Raw genomic sequence first — 21,476 nt, forward strand, 5'->3', positions numbered from 1 at the left:
GTCGTGTGGGCTGCAGTACCAGAGCTGACCAGCGGGTGCTCTTAGCAGCCAGAAGCTCACAATCAGCCAAACCTGGGGCTGATTACAGAAAGGTGTATATAAGGCATGACCAGGCCTGTGCTCTGGGCCTTGGTGTATGTTTTCCCATGAGCCCCTGTATCCTGTTCCTAGTTCCTGTGAGAAGATACCTTGTTGCCGACCCTGCCTGATCCTGATTCCTGTTGACCGTCTCCTGTTCTGACTACTGGCTCATCCCTGACCATCCTTCTGCCTGATCCTCTGTACTGCGCTGTCCGTGAGTTACTGAACCCGGTTTGTGACCTTGACCATTCTCTGCCTGCTCCTTTGATACCTTGCTGCCCGCACGTTGCTGACTTGGCCCGTCTGACCACGCTCACTACTCTGCCATCCATCCATCCTGCACGGATCCAGCCGTACCTGCACATACCTCTGGCGGATCCCTCTATCACTAGCAGGTGTACTCAGGGGCCGCGACCTGGTTCCTGTCTGCTCCAAGTCCATCTCCACCATCAGGGGCCCTGGTGAATAGCAGACTGGGACTTAGACTCCGCGCCCTGGGGAATCCTGCCCTGAGGACCGCTAGAGGTACCACCAGGCAGTCGTTACAGAACCCTACGGCCGGCCTGACCATTCCACCTCTCCAGCCCTGACTACGCCTGTGTTCCTGCACCTCCTAAGATTAGTGGAAGGTTAGTTTGCTCACTGTGCGTTTATATATATATATTGGGGTGGCTAATAATAACCTGTATTATACTATACCTGAAACCTGCGCTTCCCTGTGTCAGTCCACACCTTTCTGGTCATTCCCTGATTCCTGACAATTATTATTGTGTGTATTCGTGCGTATTCGTGTATGCGCATTCAAACACACAATACATTCCATAAGCAAAATCTATGAATGTTGAAAATAATAATTCTATTCCTCCTATTCTTTCGGTACTGAAATGTATTGTAATTGTACTGTCTCCCTTATATTGTAAAGCACTGTACTGAGCTTTTTTAAGTTACAGTGTGCAAGAGACCTTATACTGTACTTGTTGTATTTTGTTTCCCTGATAGAGTTTTCTAACCCCCGAAATGCGTTGGCTTTGTGACAAATTCTTTTATCTCTCTTTTTATGTGGACTTTAAATCTTCTGGTGTGTCACTTCAATTCCAGAGTTTTCAGTCACTAGGAAACTCTTTGGCGTTGAGAGGCTACTAGCCTGTAATCCAGATAAAGAGTCCAAATCCCCATACAGTTCTTATATTAATAGAATAACCCCAAGGCTGCTTTTCACACTGTTCCCTTGCAAAAAAGTGGTAAGAACGCAGATGCATTTTTGCCACGTTTTCTGGTTTATGCACTGGTGAGAAATAGTACGGCCACTTCTCCAATCTATAACTGGCCTTCACAGCAAGGACCACATGGAAGGACAACGCATGTCAAATAATAAAAGAGAAAAATTCCTAGTGCAACTTACCAACCAGACTAGAACCAACCAAACTGTCCTGTCTAACAGTGTGCATTAAAAAGAGGGCTTTAGGTAGCACACATTTGCAAATACATGAATAAGTTGCAGATCCTCTTCATGGCACTCCAATATTCTGCAGTTCCTAACTCTAAAAATGCACCAAAAACACAAACACGGTGCGTAGTGGATGCATTGTTTACCATGTCTTCCATTTGTTTCAAAGGGGAGCTGTTTTTGGTGCAGATTTGAAAACTGCATAAAAAATGCAGCATAGTTACATAGTTAGTCTGGCTGAAATAAGACAAAAGTCCATCCAGTTCAGCCATTAAAAAAAAAATGTTATAATTCTACACCCACAGTTGATCCAGAGGAAGGCAAAAAAACCCAGCAAAGCATGATCCAATTTGCTCCTGCAGGGGAAAAAATCCTTCCTGATCCAACGAAAGGCAATCAGATATTCCTTGGATCAACTTTACCTATAAATGTTATATCCAGTTATATTCTGTGTATCCAAGAAAGATTCCAGGACTTTTTTAAAGCAATCCACTGAGCTGGCCAGAACCAACTCTTGAGGGAGTCTATTCCACATTTTCACAGCTCTTACTGTGAAGAAACCTTTCCGTATTTGGAGATTAAATCTCTTTTCCTACAGACATAAAGAGTGCCCCCTTGTCCTCTGTGATGACCTCAGGGTGAATAATTCTACACCGAGTTCACTATATGAACCACTGATGTATTTATACATGGAGATCATATCCCCCTTATGTATTATACACGGTGATCATATCCCCCCCTTATGTATTATACATGGAGATCATATCCCCCCTTATGTATTATACATGGAGATCATATCCCCCCTTATGTATTATACATGGAGATCATATCCCCCCTTATGTATTATACATGGAGATCATATCCCCCCTTATGTATTATACATGGAGATCATATCCCCCCTTATGTATTATACATGGAGATCATATCCCCCCTTATGTATTATACATGGAGATCATATCCCCCCTTATGTATTATACATGGAGATCATATCCCCCTTATGTATTATACATGGAGATCATATCCCCCCTTATGTATTATACATGGTGATCATATCCCCCCTTATGTATTATACATGGAGATCATATCCCCCCCTTATGTATTATACATGGATATCATATCCCCCCTTAATCTCCTCTTCTCAAGAGAGAATAAATTCAGTTCCTCTAATCTTTCCTCATAGCTGAGCTCCTCCATGCCTCTTATCAGTTTGGTTGCCCTTCTCTGTACTTTCTCCAGTTCCCCAATGTTCTTTTTGTGAATTGGTGCCCAAAACTGAACTGCATATTCCAGATGAGGTTTTACTACTGATTTGTACTGGGGGAAGAAACACATCAGTGTGAAAGCAGCCTAAAGTATGCGTCAAATGTTTTCGTCACTGCCTGTGTCCCCTCTGGGAAGGTCCCCTATTTGTTATAGTTTGTTTTTCTTTCTTTTCAGCTCACAGGAAGTGATAAGGACATTACATTTCTGTCAGGATCAACAGGTATTTTCTGTACAAAGTGAAACTGTTCTTAGACTGAAAAAGGAAAACCACCAGCCACCAAATTCTTGGTTTAGGATTTAGATGTTAGTCACACATTACTTAAAGTAGTTGAACATACAATGCTATAGACACTTTCCAATACAGGTATAACTATGAAAAGCCCCATAACTGCTTGTACTTAGTTTCAGGAATGATCTTTCTTGCCTTTTTTTACAAGGTTAAAAAATTCTGTCATGTAACCATGCATCTCCTCTTCCTGATAGTAGGGGGGCGGGGTTACAGGACACTGTGTGGACACACGGTGAGCCTGCATTCTATAGTCTGTTCAGCCTAAGCCAGGGTGCAGGCTGTGCTTGAGCAGAGGGCATGTTCAAGCAGCAATCTGTGATTGGGAGGGGATGTGTGCCAGCCGCAGTCTGCCATTAGTTAGGAAGGTGTGATGGCTAAAAAAAACTACGCAATACAGGCATGCTGTCCTGTACCTCTGAATGGCCAGCCAAAGGATGAAAACTGACCACGCTAACACAGATTTGCTTCTGTGCCTTGTGTGGTCACTTTAGAACAAGGAAGAAAGGTGACTGGCAGGATCAACCAAGTACTTTGGATGGAAGAGGTACATACTATTGATAGAAAATTATGATTTATAAAATACACATATATGAACACACACATAGAAAAAAAATATATTTAGGGCAATATACACTTTAAGAGCAGTATTTTTTTGAGTGATAGCCATACAAATGTAACCTTTAACTGTCACTTACCGACAATGCCCAGTGCAATATATCCCAGAATTACCACTACAAAGATGATGCAGCACAGGACGTCCGTACAATGCCTAGGTATAAAGAACACAATAGATCAGAGACAGGGAGTGAGCAGTCCTCATAAAGGCATTGACTACCTACATACAGTATCTCTGATAGGTGTAGTTTTTGACATTTTCACATTTTATTTTAGTTACCATTCATTCCTACGGAAAGTGAGTATTGGTGGAAACCACACTAAAGATGGAACCCGCAGGCCCAACCTCTGGCCAAGGCCCCCACCCCTGGTTTTGAAGCCCCACACTGGAGTCACCCCTCTGACTCTTTTTGGGGTTTTTTTAGACTTTATTTGTGCCCCTTTTCCATGTATCTTTAGTCTGGTTGTGTGACATCATAGGTTTCCTTCATCCTTTGAGTTGGGGGTTTAATGCAGCAGACCAGCAATGCACCAAAACACAAAAGTGGGAATGCATCCTTGAGTTTTTGCTCTATGAATAGGTTGTGATCACAAATGTACATGACAGTAGCCAGATATACTCATTACCTATGCAAGCTCTGCTTCCTTCTTTGCTTTCCTACACAGTGGTTGTACCTTAGATGTGGAGCGGGACACACTAAGGGTCTTCATATGAATGGATCCTAACACACCAAACCATATGAATGAACCCTAATACACCAAACCATAGGTATGGACCCTAACATACCAAACCACATGAATAAACCCTAATGCACCAAACCATATGAATGAACCCTAACACACCAAACCATAGGTATGGACCCCAACATACCAAGCCACATTAATATACCCTAATGTACAAAACCATATGGATGGACCCCAGGCTGTTGTTAGAAACCACGGGGCTCCATACAGCCAACCTGACAGGCTTCCCCCCCAAAAAAACACAGTTCACTAGGCTTCAGTTATGAATGAACACAGTGAGTGATCAGTACACATCACTCATTGTGTTCATTCGGGAAAAGATGGGGCTGCTAAATGTGACATATTTACCAGATTCTTCCCCAACTCTCCATCCTAAAGGATCCTATTGTGTGCTTGCAGCTGCCGATGGGAGGGAGAGGAGGGAAGCCGTCAGAACCTCCGGGGGGGTGAGGGCACACAGTGGGGCCTGGGCAGCAGAGACAAACATATGGTGCACAGGGAGGGTGATGGGTGCGGTGAGGTGGAAATTACTGGAACTGATGGAGGAGTAAAAATGCAGCTCAACCGCCTCCCAACCAAAAGAGTAAACTAAGCCTAACAGTGCAGCTGAACGGTCTTTGGAGAAAGCTGACATCTTGGGTATGGGCAGAGTGAGCATGATTCTCTGCCCCATCCTGAACCTGATGGCTACCTAAGAGCGGCCTATCACCAAGACCAGAGCACTGTTACATGGGTGGAGAGGTGTGCCTAAGCCATAAATCCTGCAGGCTCTGTTACAGAGGTTATGTAGGCTTATTTTAGGAGACAAAATAGCAATTGGATATGTAGATAGTCTGAATGAATGGTCCACTTGAGCATGATTGTTCAATACTGTAGTGGCAAGAATAGAAGACTGTCATCTGTTTATTAGCATTTCTACTCCTTTTGAACCCAGTCACAAAGTGTACTTCCCCTACCTGTCTCTCTAAAGGCATGGTGTATATTACTACGTACAGGTGCTATAGAGCACACCTGACATCAGATATACACTATATGTATTGCCAAAAGTATTGGGCCAGCCCTCCAAATCATTGGATTCAGGTGTTCCAATCACCTCCATGGCCACAGCTGTATAAAATCATCACCTAGGCATGCAGACTTCTTCTACAAACATTTGTGAAAGAATGGTTCGCTCTCAGGAGCTCAGTGAATCCAAGCGTGGTCCCGTGATAGGTTGTCACCTGTGCAATAAGTCCATCTGTGACATTTCCTTCTACTAAATATTCCACACTCAACTGTTAGTGGTATTATAACAAAGTGGAAGCAACTGGGAACAACAGCAACTCAACCATGAAGTGGTAGGCCACGTAAAATTACATAGCGGGGTCAGTGCATGCTGAAGCGCACAGTGCGCAGAAGTCACCAACTGTCTGCAGAGTCAATAGCTATAGACCTCCAAACTTGGTGTGGCCTTCAGATTAGCACAACAACAGTGCGTAGAGAGCTTCATGGAATGGGTTTCCATGGCCAAGCAGCTGCATCCAAGCCTTACATCACCAAGTGCAATGCAAAGCGTTGGTGCAGTGGTGTAAATCACACCACCACTGGACTCTAGAGCAGTGGAGACGTGTTCTCTGGAGTGATGAATCACACTTCTCTGTCTGGCAATCCGATGGACGTGTCTGGGTTTGGCAGTTACCAGGAGAACGGTACTTGCCTGACTGCATTGTGCCAAGTGTAGGGTTTGGTGGAGGGGGGATTATGGTGTGGGGATGTTTTTCAGGGGTTGGGCTTGGCCCCTTGGTTCCAGTGAAGGGAATTCTTAAGGTGTCAGCATACCAAGACAATTTTATGCTCCCAACTTAGTTGGAACACTTTTGGGGATGGCCCCTTCCTGTTCCAACGTGACTGCGCACCAGTGCACAAAGCAAGGTCCATAAAGACATGGATGAGGGAGTTTGAGGTGGAGGAACTTGACTGGCCTGCACAGAGTCCTGACCTCAACCTGACAGATCACCTTTGGGATGAATTAGAGCGAGACCATGAGCCAGGCCTTCTCGTCCGACATCAGTGCCTGACCTCACAAATTCGCTTCTGGAAGAATGGTCAAACCTTCCCATAGACACCCTCCTAAACCTTGTGGACGGCCTTCCCAGAAGAGTTGAAGCTGTTATAGCTGCAAAGGGCGGGCCAACTCAATATTAAACCCTACGGACTAAGACTGGGATGCCAATAAAGTTCATGTACGTGTAAAGGCAGGCCGACCAATACTTTTACCAATATAGTGTATATTTCATATCCGTCAAGGACTTGCAAGTTGAATAATGTATAAGTGTAACACTTCCAGGTATTTATTACCTCTCATAGAGATCATATTATTACCCTGACAATGACTTCAATGACTGTTTTTTTCTCTAGAAGGATGGAGCCATCTTATTTAGGCATCAATCAGGCTCAACTTCCACTTCCTGGACAGAGATGCCAACTCAGAGATGACACAATAACCTAAATCCTGGTGTCTGTGCAGTTCTATCTTGTGTTCACAAATGTCTGACAGCCATTAGCCCCTGCTGCAGCCTACAGTTACTGAAGGTCCTCTGTAAAGATGAATTCTAGGCAGATATAAAAGACAATAATATAATAAATGCAGTGGTGTGTTCACTAATATATAAGAAATTTGGTTTTTAAATGTAAGCAGTTGAAGTATTTACATTTGACCCGGTATCAGCCTCTTGTACAGCAGGGCCAGAGAGAGGAAGAAGCAGCACAAGGAGCCAATCAATTCATGTGCTGACAAGAGGCATGCTAATAGGAGGAGAGTGCAGAGTGACAGAGAGATGAATTAATCACTGTGCTGCTTCTTTCACTGTCCAGTCATAGCCTTGGGTGGGTTAAAGTGGTTGTAAACCTCTGACATGAAATATAAACAAACCATATCCCTCTATAGCGGGGGAGTCAAATGCCTTTTCATTGTGGGCCGCGTCAGCATTATGGTTGTCCTCAAAGGGCAGGTTGTGTTTGTAAGACTGGATGTCCAGAGCACCCCACCCACAACATCAGATGTCAAGAACTCCTCACCTTCCTTACATCACAGTGGCCCCCCCTACTTTGTGCTGCTGCCGGGAAAAAGGTTGGGGTGTGGTTGGAAAGTAGAAAGTAGAGGTCTGGAGGATGTCCAGAGGAGGGCTGGAGTCAGCTGCTGGAATCTGATAAATGCTGAGACGAAGGTAGGTGGAGATGTAGAGGTACTACAGCTGCACAGAGAGGCGCAGGATCTCTAGGATGGGTTCTGTCCTCCTCTCTGCTGCCGACTGCTAAGTCGAGGGACGAGGGGTGGGTGGGCTGCACGAAGAAGGATCTGACGGAGGAGATCTGTTCTCCACTCTAAAGCTGACTGCTAAGACAATGTGGGGGCAGAGACAAGGGAGGTGCTACAGCTGCAAGAGAGGTGCGAGGACCACATGACAGGCTGGATTCAGCCCAGAGGCCTTATGTTTGACCCATGTGCTCTATAGCTTGTATCATGGGTTATATGGAATGGTGTCACCATATACATCTCCTCTTTGCCATTAGGTAAGAATATTGGGGAGTGATATATATATATATATATCATCACATATTTTTAGTTATTGGAGTCCTACTTTGCTTTTTAATTTTTAACTCCTGGCCAATGAGGGTGAAATGCATTGGTAGATTTGGTTCCGTCATTGCATGATAGGTTATATGTTTAAATGGGCGGTTTAGGAGAACGTTCCATTCAGTGAGAATGATGGACCAATAGCGGTGAAGAGGAGAGCATATATGGGCAGTCGCCGCTCCGTGCAGCCATCCCTTTTGATTAAGTTCGAAATGACGAAACGCGTTGGTATGAGGCGACCGCATGTGACGTCAGAGCCGGGACTGGAAGAGCATTGTCCGAGAACTCCAGCGGTGGTGAGAGTACACATACCCACATCTTATGTCAATACACAGTGTTTTGATGATAAGCATTTTTAATTCATTAATTTTGTGAGTGGCTTTCCATTTTGATTGAATAAAACTTTGAATATTAGTTATTGTACCATCAGAGATTTTGTTTATCTTTCCATGGCAATGATACCTGGTGGAGAGGAGTAAGGTGCTTTATGAAGCTTTACACAGCGGTGCTTTTGAGTGGAGTCTCAACAAGCATTACATGCCAACCATGACAGTGGGAGGCATGTGGGTCTGGTGAGTGTACACCCAGGAGGGAATTTTGTCTCAAGTACGCGTGGCAATATTGGTTTGGGATGTAAAGTGACCAGAAGATTGGAGCACTTAATGTGACACTCACATGATTTGATGGACTTTGATACTTATTTGATGTGTACACGTTTTTGATTCTGAGTTCACAGCGCCATTGGGGAAGGTGTTTCTTCACATTAGTTGCTGTATAGGGTGTACTTGTCTCAGTCCAAAGCACTAAGTGTCATTTTTCTCTGTTGCCTCATTCCTCTGCTATCTGCATGAGTCCTTTCTGACATGTTTTTCTGACACCAAGAGAAAAAATGGTGACATGGGAGGGAGCTCCAGCACACCACCTGTGAATGACAGCCTCTGCTCTGTTCCTGTGTGCTGTGTGAGGGCGGGGGGTGTGCCCCTTCCTTCCAATCACCTCTCACTGAACTCTGTAGAGTGCAGAGGCAGACTGACAACTCATGGGGCCCCCGGGCAATAGGGGATCATGGGGCCCCTGTGTCCTTGACCAAACTCAAAAAAGCCTATGAAAAAGGTACCAGGGGCATCTCATGGGGCCCCCTACTGACCCCGGCCCCTTAGGCAGTGCCCGAGTTTCCAAATGGTCAGTCCACCCCTGGTAGAGTGTAACTTCAGCTGCCTGCTCCCCTGAATTCTGATAGCTCAGACAAGCTGAGAATACTGCAGCATTGTGGCTAAATGGTTAGCACTTCAACCTGGCAGTACTAGGGTCGTCAGTTTGAATCCTAACCACAGCACCAGATGCCTGGAGTTTGCATATTCTCCCTGTGCCTGCGTGGGTTTCCTCTGGGTACTCCGGTTTCCTCCCACACTCCATAGACATGCTGGTAAGTTAATTGGCTTCTGTCTAAATTGGCCCTAGTATGTGTATGTATGAATGTAAGTTCGGGACCTTAGATTGTACACCCCTTGAGGGTTAGGGACTGATGTGAATGTACAATATATATGTAAAACGCTGCATAAATTGATGATGCTATATAAGTACCTGTAATAAATAAATAATACTGTAGATAAACAGGTGCAACTTATGTAGGAAGATTTGTTTCATCTCTGTGTATCACCCAGTGGCGGACTGACCATTTGGAAACTCGGGCACTGCCTAAGGGCCCGGGGTCAGTAGGGGGCCCCATGAAATGCCCCTGGTACCTTTTTCATAGGCTTTTTTGAGTTTCGGCAAGGACACAGGGGCCCCATGATCCCCTATTGCCAGGGGGCCCCATGAGTTGTCAGTCCACCCCTGGTATCACCTGAGGCCGCTCACTTACATCGGGTATATGTAACCCCTTTCAGGACAACCTGGGCTCTGAGTAAATGGGTTGAATGATATTGGCCATCAGACTGAGGACATCTAGTGGCAGAAAACAATTACTGCATGGGGATAACTCTGGACTGAAGATGAACATTGCAGCATAACCTGTTTTTGTGTTTGTATCATTTAATGGGCTATTCGTTTTTATCTTGCTATTTTTGTCTAGGGTTCTGCTTCGAGCTTGCACTTGGTTGGCAGACCAGCATAGAATGTGTCAATCATGAAAAGCTTCTGCAAATTTCGTTCCTGAATCCTTTCCTGCTTGAGGTCCTGACAAGCAGCCGAAGTTTCCAGAACAGTTTTGTAGCTCTGTGACATTCAAGGCTATTTCACAGCAGGGATTTTAATAAAACCAGAATTCCTCGCACGGTCCGGCTCCCTGACAACACATCTCCCTGCTCAAACGTTTGCTCACCCTCCTCTACTTTTTACTCCCAGCTCCCTCTTAATTACCCTCAGGCAAGAAACCGAGAGTGTCAGAAAAACCCGGCGTGCGGCAGTATTAAATATTGAAATGCTGCTTTGCAAAACGGCACCAGCAAAGGAAGGAGAGGAGGAGCCGGAGAGGAGATTTGAATCTGTCTGGAACCTGCCATGGTGCCGATATCAGCCGCAACGTGGAAAAAGAAAAAGAGATTAGATTTTTATCACAAGGTGAAAGCACCGTCACCCATTCTAAAATAATTTGTGACATTTCAGTTACGCAGCTCTGATTCCTTGAATTGGCTTCCATGAACAAAAAAAAAAAACTACGGTAAGAAAGAAAAAAAGAAAAGAAAAAAAAAAAGAAAGAAAAAAGAAAGAGAGGAAAAAAAAGAGAGAATTAACCATTTCAAGTCCGGACACTTTCACCCCATTCCCGTCCAGGCTTTCAACGCTATCACACTTTGAATGACAATTGTGCGGTCATGCAACACTGTACCCATATTCATTTTTTAGCATTTTTTTGAGACAGATAAAGCTTTATTTTGGTGGTATTTATTCACCACTGGGATTTTTATTTTTTTTTGCTATATAAATGAAAACGTCTAAACATTTTGAAAAAAAGTGTTTTTCTTATAAAATTTTGCAAATAAATAATATTTCATCATAAATCTTGGCCAAAATGTATTCAGTTATCTTTTTAGTAAAAAAAAAAATAACCCAAATTAGTTTATAACCAAAAATTAAAAATTTTTTAAAATGTTTATTTTATTTTTTTATACTATTATTTATGGGGTTTTTTTTACGTACTGTCACCCTAGCAGTACATTGTCACCATGGTGACACTGTACTACTTGTGGGGGGTGATGAAGATTTTTTTTTTTTTTTACACTGATTGCTTTTACACCCATAAAGGCTGTAAAGGCAATGATTTCTCCTTCTCTCTGGCTGTATTCTTGCAGCCATTGAGAAATACTGTGTGAGCTGTGATTGGTCACAGCTTGTCACATGGTACAAGGCTGTTGTGAATAGCCTTGTACCATGTGACCTCTGTGATCATTCACAGATTTCACACATCTTGCTTACTACTGTTCATGTGATCACTGATTGGCCAATCAGTGATCACATGATCGGGAGCTCGCACAGAGGTCCCGTACGATGATCGGTGTTCCACTGTGTCCTCTGGACACAGTGGGCACCGGATCGCGGTGCTGCGCGCACAGTCAAAAATGGCGGGCGCCGTTTATGAACAGCAACCCGCCCCTGGACTGCCACCGTCCGGCCATTTATATACAGCGGACGGCAAGTTGTTAAAGTAACCCCTGGCCATTAGTTCTTTAAGTCCCCGGTCACACTGGATGCGAATTGGCATGCGATTTGCATGCCACGTGACTTGCAAATCGCATGCCAAGTCGCACTCTATTGTCCGTAATTAGAGCGGTCATATCAGTGCAGTTCTGATTTGGTCGGAGCCGCACCGATTTCTAACATAGTACATGCACTACTTTTGGTGCAATTTGCATAGACATCTGTCTCTGATGTCTTCAAAATCACACCTGAAATCGGCATGTCATCCGACTTTGAAATCGTGCGACTTCACTGTAAGTCGAATTATTTCAAAGTCAAGTTTGGTGTGACCGGGGTGTAAAGCAGACATGTAACATATTGCAGTTCTCCCTAAGGAGGTGGTGGCTGCATTAGTTTTCTTTATTCATGCTTTTATTTCTTTCACCTGTTGATCCTGCCAATAATACACTTCCTGTGCTAGGGTGACAACGCTCACTGTTCTGTATATAAGGGAAAGCAGCGCTGTGACTCTAGGACAGGAAGTGTGTTAGGGCGACAGAACATCTCACCCTCTTCTCCAAAACATAGGGAGAAGACTGTTCTGTAGTCCATATTCATAGCATGTGCATGTTGCCCATAGAGGTGCAAATGAGTAAGCCAAGGTGAAGCCACTGCCTCTCGGGTGGGAAATTCAGGCACATTCAGTAAAGGGCCAATGGTCTTGTACTATATAAACATAAAATAGAAGGACCAACTTCCCAATGGGGAATATCCAGACCGAATGTAAGTAAGTCACCATAAAGAAAGCATGATAGTCAAAGTAGTCAAGGCACATATATTCCAAAGAAGGGGCTCTTGATAAGTTAGAAAAACTGAGTTCACATCAATCAAGCCCGGACTGACCAAGATACTTCTTAAAAGCCCCCTCTTTGGAACATACACCCACTGGCCACTTTCTTAGGTACATCTGTTCAATTACTTGGTAACACAAATTGCTAATCAGCCAATCGTACGACCTGTAAGGGTGTTCGGCGAGCCCGCCGCGCCCTACGGTGCACTGCGCTTTCACAGTGCATTGTAAGAGCCATGATTGGCCAATCACAGCACAATTGGGTGCAGATACCAGTGATGTCACCGCTAGCTCTACCCAATTGTTTATATCTGATCGGCAAATATCAGATTGCGGCAAGTGCTTAGCGGGTGGGGATGGGTCGGTTGGCGTTAGGTTTTTTTTTTTGTTTTGTTTATTAAAGGACGGTTGTTTTGTTTTTTGTTCGATTAAAGGAATTTTTCACAAGACTGGTCTCTTAATTTTTTTCTAAATGTAACCCTCCATTTAGCTCTTCAAAAGGAGGCGGCTCATTCATTGGAAGTTCTGGAGGAGGAGGCATCTAGACTGGAAGCAGAGTATATTGCCGCCCCAGACCTGGCCCGTTATTCAGATTGGCGGCAGGCCCTGCGCCACTTGTCTACCTGTAGAATTGAACAAACTAAAAAAGCTCTGCTTCATTCTGCCCAACAAGTGTTTGAATATGGAGACAAAAATGGGAGGCTGCTTGCATGGTTGGATAGGGACAGGTCCCCAACATTACCCATTGGTTCTGTTCAGCTGTTTTTTTTGCCAGTCTCTATTAACGCCCGTTTCTGGAATTTTATAGGGACCTTTACTCCTCTCGAGTGTCTTTTTCTTCCTTCAATCTTTATGCCTTTCTAGACACTATTCCCCTTCCGTTTGGCTGTTTCGAATAGGGAAGCTTTGGATATGGATATTTTGCACGAGGAGGTGCAGGAGGCGAATGGGCGGTTGCAGGGTGGCAAGAACCCCTGAGGCAGACAGTCTCCCATTAGAGTTCTACTCCCAATTTTCAGAAATGTTGGCTCCTCAATTGTTGGCTGTTTTCTGATTTTTTGTCCCCCAAGTCGCTTCCTGCATCTATGGAAGAGGCCATCGTTGTTTTGATTCCTAAGCCTGGCAGGGACCTGCAGAACTGTGCTTCCTATCGTCCTATTTCCCTATTAAATGTGGATGCAAACATTTTTTGTGAAGATCCTTGCTACTCGTCTATCCAAGGTAATTGAAGACCTTGTTAATGTGGATCAGATGGGGTTCATGGCAAGCAAGGGAACGAACATCAATATTAGACACCTTTTTTTTTAACCTTTCTATATCCCTTGCTGATTATGGTACTAGGGTCGTTGCATCCCTTGACGCCGAAAAGCCATTTGACTTGGTAGAGTGGACTTACCTTTGGTTTTGACCCAAAACTCCTGCATTGGCTTCAGCTGTTGTATAGATTACCCAGGGCGTGAGTTTGTACCAATGACAGACTTTCGGAACCCTTCTTGCTTCACCGGGGCACGTGTCAGGGCTGTTCACTATCTCCCGGCTTCTTTGCTCTGGCAGTGGAGCCTCTGGCAGTGCTGATTAGGGAGTCCTTGGAGGTTTGGGGGTAAAAATCCGCATATGATGACAATGCCCTGTTATACCTTAATGATGCTGGCCCGTCACTTTTGGCAGCACTTTGTATATTTGATATATATGGCTCCTTCTCTGGTATCAGGATCAATTGGTCTAAATCACTTCTCTTCCCCCTTGATGCCCGTGCCTCTAAATCTGTGAGCCCCTCACCATTGCGTTGGGTTGATGAATTCAGGTACCTTGGGGTCCAGGTGACCAGGAATTTATCTGGATATTTGGATCGCAGCCTTTACCCTCTCCTTTTGTCCCTCAAAGCGCAATGCTCTGCTTGTAGTGACCTCCCTTTGAATCTACTCGGCCATATCAACCGTATCAAATTGATATATCTACATAAATTTAATTACATCTTTCGACATTGTCCTGTTTGGGTCCCCCCTTCCTTTTTTACTGATTTTGATAGATGTGTTTGCTGCTTTATTTGGCGCAGCTACCTTCCCCGGCTGGCGAAGACTACCCTCTGGCTTCCTGCCAGACTGGGCGAGCTGGCACTACTCAACTTTGAGTATTTTTTGGCGGCGGTACTGGTCTCCGTTTACTGGTGGTGCGTGAGTTCCAGATCTAATGCGGCTGTGTGCTTGGAGGCATCCTTCCTGGGCTCCCTGTTACATAATTTCATGTATAGAGGTCTGGGGGCATATGAGGGGGTGCTTGGATCAAGGGTTTGGTAGGAGTTTAGGGGGGACCCTCCACCTTTTCCCCCTCATTTTTTTGGTGTAGGGTTCCCTTTAAAAGTCCTACCAGGCCTAAACGCACTAAACGCAAATATTACTATGGGGTCCCTCCTAACCTTCCTACCAGACCTAAACGTCTATAGGGATTGGGGGGGGAGGGGGCCCACACTGTTTTTTTAATATAAAAATTTATTTTTTTTAAAGCTGCAGTAGGTTATATACATTGTACAGATGTGCAACTTTGCAGGTTGTTTAAGGGGACCCCCCAGGCATAATATTTAAAGGACTTTTTTTTTGTTACCTTAAGCAATAAAAAATGACTGTCCCTTTAAAAACTGTATTTTTTTTATTTTTTTTTTCACTTTTCACTGATTTATGTCCCTCTGGGAAATACCAAGTCCCCATACCCTTTTTATAGGCAATAACTTGAATATAAGCCTTCAAAATGGGAACTTTTGAGTTCCAAGTTCGGGTTCCATAGACTTGCATTGAGTCCGAAGTTCATGGTCAAGCATTCCTTAAGTTTGATTGTTCGACGGGTGTGTCACTAAAATGTTAGCAAGTCAATGTATTTAGGAATCTAGATGTGGTGAAGACAACTTGCATTAGATTGGGGAGGAAAGAGGATTTAAGTGACTTTGAATGCAACATTGTTGTTGCAGCCAGATGGGCTGGTCTGAGTATTTAAAAAACCACCGATCTGATGGGATTTTCATGCACAACCATCTCTAGGGTTTTCAGAGAATGGTCTGAAAAAGAGAAAATATCCAGTAAGCGGCAGTTGTGTAGACGAAAATGCCTTGTTGATGTCAGAGGTCAGAGGAAAATGGGCAGACTGGTTCAAGATAATAGAAAGGCAACAGTAGCTCATGTCAATATGGACAAAAATCTCTGAGAAATGTTTCCAACATCTTGTTGAATCTATGCCATCAAGAATTAAGGAAGTTCCAAAAGCAAAAGGGGGTTCAACCCAATACTAGCAAGGTGTACATAATAAAGTGGCCGGTGAGTGTGTAGGCCTTGACTACTTTTACTACCATGCTCTCTTTATGGTGACTTACTAACATTGGATCTGGATGGTTCCCCAATTGGAAGTTGGTACTTCTATTTTAGGATTATTTGTACAAGACCATTGGCTGTTTACTGAATGGACCTGAATTTCCCACCAGAGAGGCAGTGGCTTACTCATTTGAACCTCTGTGGGCAAAATGCACATGAATTCCAGTCTACCCTACTGGCTGATATTACTCTATTAAAGAGCAGGTGTGGGTTCCAGTGTACCGATTCTCTCACATGTACTCCTGAAGAAGGATTCCCGTAACGCGTTGAGTTCACATGTGAACATTATTCGGAATCTTTGCATGTTGTGAACCCTTATGTTTACAGTAATTTTTAATGCTGTGTAATAGATTGTTAATGGTACATAATAATTGTTTTTATAGTATTCAGTTTCTCTTCTATATTGTCAGGGCAGGGCTGTGGAACGGACAGGTAGGCCTAGTGGCAGGGTAACGCACTGGCTGACGACAACCACCACCAACAGACCGAAGTCCCTCAGGGCGCGGAGTCTAAGTCCCAGGCTGCCCTTCCCCAGGGCCCTTGATGGTGGGGATGGACTTGACGCAGCCAGGAACCAGGTCGCGGCCCCCCGAGACACCCCGGCTGCGGTAATGGCCGCCGCCAATGGCGTGTAGCTGGTAAGAATGACAATAGCATAGTCAGGCAGGCCGGGTCGACAACAACGGGACAAAACGGGACAGAACAGTAGACAGAGAATCACAGGTCACGGGCCGGGTTCAGCAACGGAAGGTCAGATCGAAGGAAAACACAGAGAATGGTCTTAGTCACAAGCCGAGTCAGATACCAGAAGAGTCACGAGAGTATACACAGAGCTGTAGCAAGACAAAGACACAAGACACAAGTGCAAAGAGCATGTATGGATCACAGGCTTATATGTACTCAGCCACACCCCTCTGGGGGATGGACCTCAGAGACCTGAAGGCATAAAAGATTCCCACCATGCTTAGCAGAAATCCAAGATGGATGCCAGCACATGGAGTAACATAACCTCTGGGAAAAGGTAGGACCTTGACATATATGTTGACACAAAGTCCATAACTACATATTCTGTTTATAGTTGGACATAATCAGATTGACATTTCCACATGAGAGATAGGTGACAGTCATGCCTGAGTTGTCACCACTGATGTAGCTATCCTTCCATTTGATGATGGTCACACCTTACTGGTAAGATGGTCAAGTACAAATGTCTCTGATATACACATACACATTGTGCGTGGTCTCAATTTTCAAAAATTTCAGCTGACATTATGTATCATATAATATAACCCCATATAGTCTGCTCAGTATGGATCTCAATACACTCACATACAGTATTACAGTGTAATGTTGATAAACACTCCTCTCTGTGGCATAAAAAAGCACATGTACATCAGATCTTGGAATAAACATTCCTACTGTGTTATCTGAGCGTAACCATAAATCATATACAGATGCTAAAAGGCCTACTGTGACCAACTTGCAGCAAAAGTTATATAACTGTATGAAATTTGCAAAACAGTCATTGGTACGCCACCCATGTACCAGTAAGGTGGAACCATACTGTAAGCTGCTCCTGTTAGCTAGTCTGCCATTAGGTGGCTCTGTTCTAGAACAGCGTCTGCTTACAGAGAACAGTGTCATCAGGTGCTAGGTCCCATTAACTAGAACCCTCCTGTTAAGATGTAATGGTTGGGTCAGTGCTCATATATAAGCTGGGTTGGGAGGAGCCACAGTGCAGTTAGGGCATGGGAGACAGAGACCCCACCATCAGGCAGATGTAGCCAGCAAGTGTAGGTCCTGGAGAGGGCAGGAGGACAGGAAGAGGTAGACATGCACCCAGAAGAGACAGCTGTAGTCATCCTGACTCTTATGATGGTCGAGCCCAGAGCGGGTTGCAAAAGACCTGGGGACCAGGCCAAGGCAAAGTGTTCCCTGGAGTGAGACTATTCCCCTGGAGAACATGGCAGAAATGTATCCAAGCCAGAGGTGATTGTATAGATCCTTTCTCAGGAGACTACCTGTAAGAAGCAGTGAACTGGTCACAGACAACCTAAGGCAAACCAGGATTGTCTGAGACAGTACTAATGACCCTGGAAGGAGAGAGGCTGAGATGGAAAGATAGCTTACTAAAATGTACTATGTGCTGATTTCATATGTGACTGCTACAGATCATCCACTATATGTGACTGGCAAAATGCTGTTAAGTGACCCCAGATAGTATGTCTATGTGATGTGACTAATGTCATATTAAAGTAACACCAGTAAAGTGCAGCAATCCTAACTATTTGTGTGGACATTCCTTCCTTGGGATATAAAGATTAATAGCCAGGAAGGTCATGAGAAGGCCTTTGGCATGGAAATGGGCACAAGATGGCAGATGGTTAAAACCTCAAAACAAGTGGGTTGTTTTTCTGGTGGGAGAAGAAGCAGGACAGGGACTTGTGCTCTTGGTGCCATTACACAGCAATTCTCAAGCCCCCTTACAATCATCCTATGGAGGGATAGCTACACCAACAGTGATGACCCAAGCATTAAACCAGAAGACCGTCACCTATCCCTCATGTGGAAATGCATTACCTAGCTGATGACCCGTGCCACCTGACATGGTCTGGGATTGGAAACACGTAGCAGTTGTGAGATTGGTTTATGCTATGTACTGCTACATCTGGTGTCAAATTCATCAAATGTAGACATCATACATTTATTCACTGGAATGCAATATTGAACAATTTGAGCTCTTTGAGATTTTGAATTTCATATTTGCTACCTGCTTTTGGAAAAATATGTGCTGATGCATCTAGTTTGGTGGCAAGTTCAAGTGTAGACATCATATGATCAATCTTTGGGTTTGATTATCGAAGAATTTGATCGCTTTGAGATTTGAGTTTCATATTTTTCAATGACTTTGGGGACATCCTTGATAGAAAGATACAGTATATGAAAACATATTTTATATAAGACACATTGGAGCAGATTTACTAAAACTGGAGAGTGCAAAAACTGTTGCAGCTATGCATAGAAACCAATCAACTTCCAGGTTGTATTGTCAAAGCTTAACCCTGTCACGCCGGTGCCTCCCGGCCCTTTAAGAGTTTCAGAAGCCGGGAGGCAGGACGGACGAGGCGGGGTTTAGGGATCATGTGACCACTTTGACGCGTTGTCAAGGCGGTCACAGGATCGGGAAAGGTCCCGATCAAAAGAGAAGACCGGGACCTTTCCGTGAGTACCAGACATGTGTGCTGGGAGTGTGCAGGGCGCGTGCTCTCAGCACATATGTTTTTTTTAATTGAAAGCAAATGTGCGACTGCTTGGCATCTAGGCCCAGACGCCGGGAGGCCGCACATTTGTGTGCGGCTGGCGTGAAGAGGTTAATTGAACAAGATGAAGTTAGAAGCTGATTGGCTACCATGTACAGCTGCACCAGATTTTGTACTCTCCAGTTTTAGTAAATCTCCCCCAATACACAGTCGATCCTGAATACGGCAGCCAGACTCATTCACCTTTCCAACCGCTCCATCTCCGCCACCCCCCTCTGCCAATCCCTCCACTGGCTTCCGATTGCGCAATGGATCAAATTCAAAATCCTAACACTGACGTACAAAGCCGTCCACCATACTGCCCCGAACTACATCACCGACCTAATATCCAAGTACCGCCCAGCACGCACACTCCGCTCCTCACAAGACCTGCTTCTCTCTAGTTCCCTGGTCTCCTCCTCCCATGCCCGCCTCCAGGACTTCTCCAGGGTGACACCCATCCTCTGGAACTCCCTGCCCCAACCCATCAGATTATCACCTACTCTCCTCTCCTTTAGGCGCACCCTGAAAACCCATCTCTTCAGGGAAGCCTACCCCACCCCCTGCTAACTTACCGACCTCCTCCACTCTTCCTACCACTCCATCCCCCACAGCTATCTCCTCCTGTGCCACCATCCCCTCCCTCCTAGATTGTAAGCTCCAAGGAGCAGGGCCCTTGATCCCCTCATGTTTTGCATTGTATTGTTATTGTTCTGTCACATGTTCTGTCCCCCTTTGTAATGTACAGCGCTGAGCGAACTATCGGCGCTTTATAAATACTGTATAATAATAATAATACACAATATGCAAGCTCATGTGGATTATTACAAGTTATACAAGGGGCTCTGTAACTGTGTAGCTTTTTTACTTTTACATTTTTTACATGAATGTGGTTATTTAAGTTACTATAATAAGGACTTTTTGATTAAAGAATTAAAGATTTTTGTATTTTCCCAGTATATGCTGCTGTGATACTTTACACTTTTTCTAAAGGTCCCAGAATAATACTGTATTTTAAATTGAAAGTAGTGCATCCTTCAAATAATCTATAACCTTCTTATTTTTCATTTCTAGTTTGATATTTGATCAAGCATTAGGGACTCAGAATGTAGAGACTTTGCCTCCTATATACAAAGAACTAAAATAGTCTCATTAAGCCACGCAGACTCCTTTTCTCTGCAGGGCCCAGGTAGTAGCTCCATAAGTGTCAATAATGCATCTGGTTTGTCACTTTTAATCTTTTAATTACATCGCCTTGCTGTGCGTTCTCCTGCACGCCAAGCACTTTGTTGGAGCTGTAGGCAGCTTCCTGCTGAAAATCCTCAGAGCTTGTGTAAAAAAAAAACGCAGCCGGGCTTTGTTCACAGAAAACTCGGTGACATTTCACAAATGACGGAAGTGCTTCCAACTCTGCACACTCATCTCTGCTCCTCCCGGTACAAATAGAAGGCCTTTCAGGCTGTGCCAGTGCTAAGCCTGCTATTCGCTCTTTATACCCAGGTCCATCTGGCGAGAGTTCCTAAAGTGAACCTGTGCTTTGTTCATGCAAGGCAAAGAAATAGTTTACCTTAACCTCCCTAGCGGTCTGATTATGTCCATATTTCTGTGCTCAAAGCGGTACATTTTTTTGCATGGAAATATGTATTTTTTTTATTGTAGGCTGTAATTTTTAGGAATAACTCACTGAAATCTACCCGAACAAGAGTCTAGTAAACATCCCGGGTAGGATAAAACTTGAAACACAAAATCATAAATTATAAGTCAATAAATAATCATAAAAAGAATAATATACGTATAATAAATTTAATTCAATAATATAATCAAACCAAAAACACTGAAATTTGAAATATAGCGCCAAGTTCGCACATCGCTGAGCAAAGTCGCAGAATCGTTTTCAGTGTCTGATGACAAATTTCCCCCACGAATCATTATCACTCAATTCTGCAAGTGGTTCTGATTTACTATCGCTGTTCTCTAGCTGATCTAAAACCGCTTTTGACCTAAAGGGACGCTTTTTGGACGCCATGGACGTTTCTCAGTTTCCAGGCAGAAAGAACGGTAAAAATGCAGGCAGGGCGCCGGACAAAGCACTCGGGACAAAATGTATGTGAAATGGTTTGATACAGTAATGTTATACTATGTGATTTTAGTGATTTTAGTGAATGTCACTTTTTGTTATTTTCAAATTTACCACCGTTCTGTCTCCGTACGTCCCGACATCGCAGGGAACGGAACCCAGATGACAGATGCCGGCATCTGCCGGAGGACATTACAGGGGACACTGCAGGAGGGACA

General features: G+C 44.2%; 1 protein-coding gene across 5 annotated transcripts in view; it reads right to left on the minus strand.

The window, feature by feature from the left end:
* The window catches only part of SLC44A5 (solute carrier family 44 member 5), a 288,360-nt gene that overhangs the window by 126,057 nt on the left and 140,827 nt on the right, over window positions 1–21,476 (minus strand). For all 5 annotated transcript variants that reach the window (XM_089692177.1, XM_089692180.1, XM_089692176.1 and 2 more), the window contains exon 3: window positions 3,776–3,849. In XM_089692177.1, coding sequence (XP_089548303.1) covers window positions 3,776–3,849 — 74 coding nt within the window. The remainder of the gene's footprint in view (window positions 1–3,775; window positions 3,850–21,476) is intronic.

This window comes from Staurois parvus, unplaced genomic scaffold (genome assembly GCF_062004578.1).
Source record: "Staurois parvus isolate SC_StPar_1 unplaced genomic scaffold, SC_StPar_1.0 ptg000578l, whole genome shotgun sequence".
In the NCBI taxonomy this organism is placed as follows: domain Eukaryota; kingdom Metazoa; phylum Chordata; class Amphibia; order Anura; family Ranidae; genus Staurois; species Staurois parvus.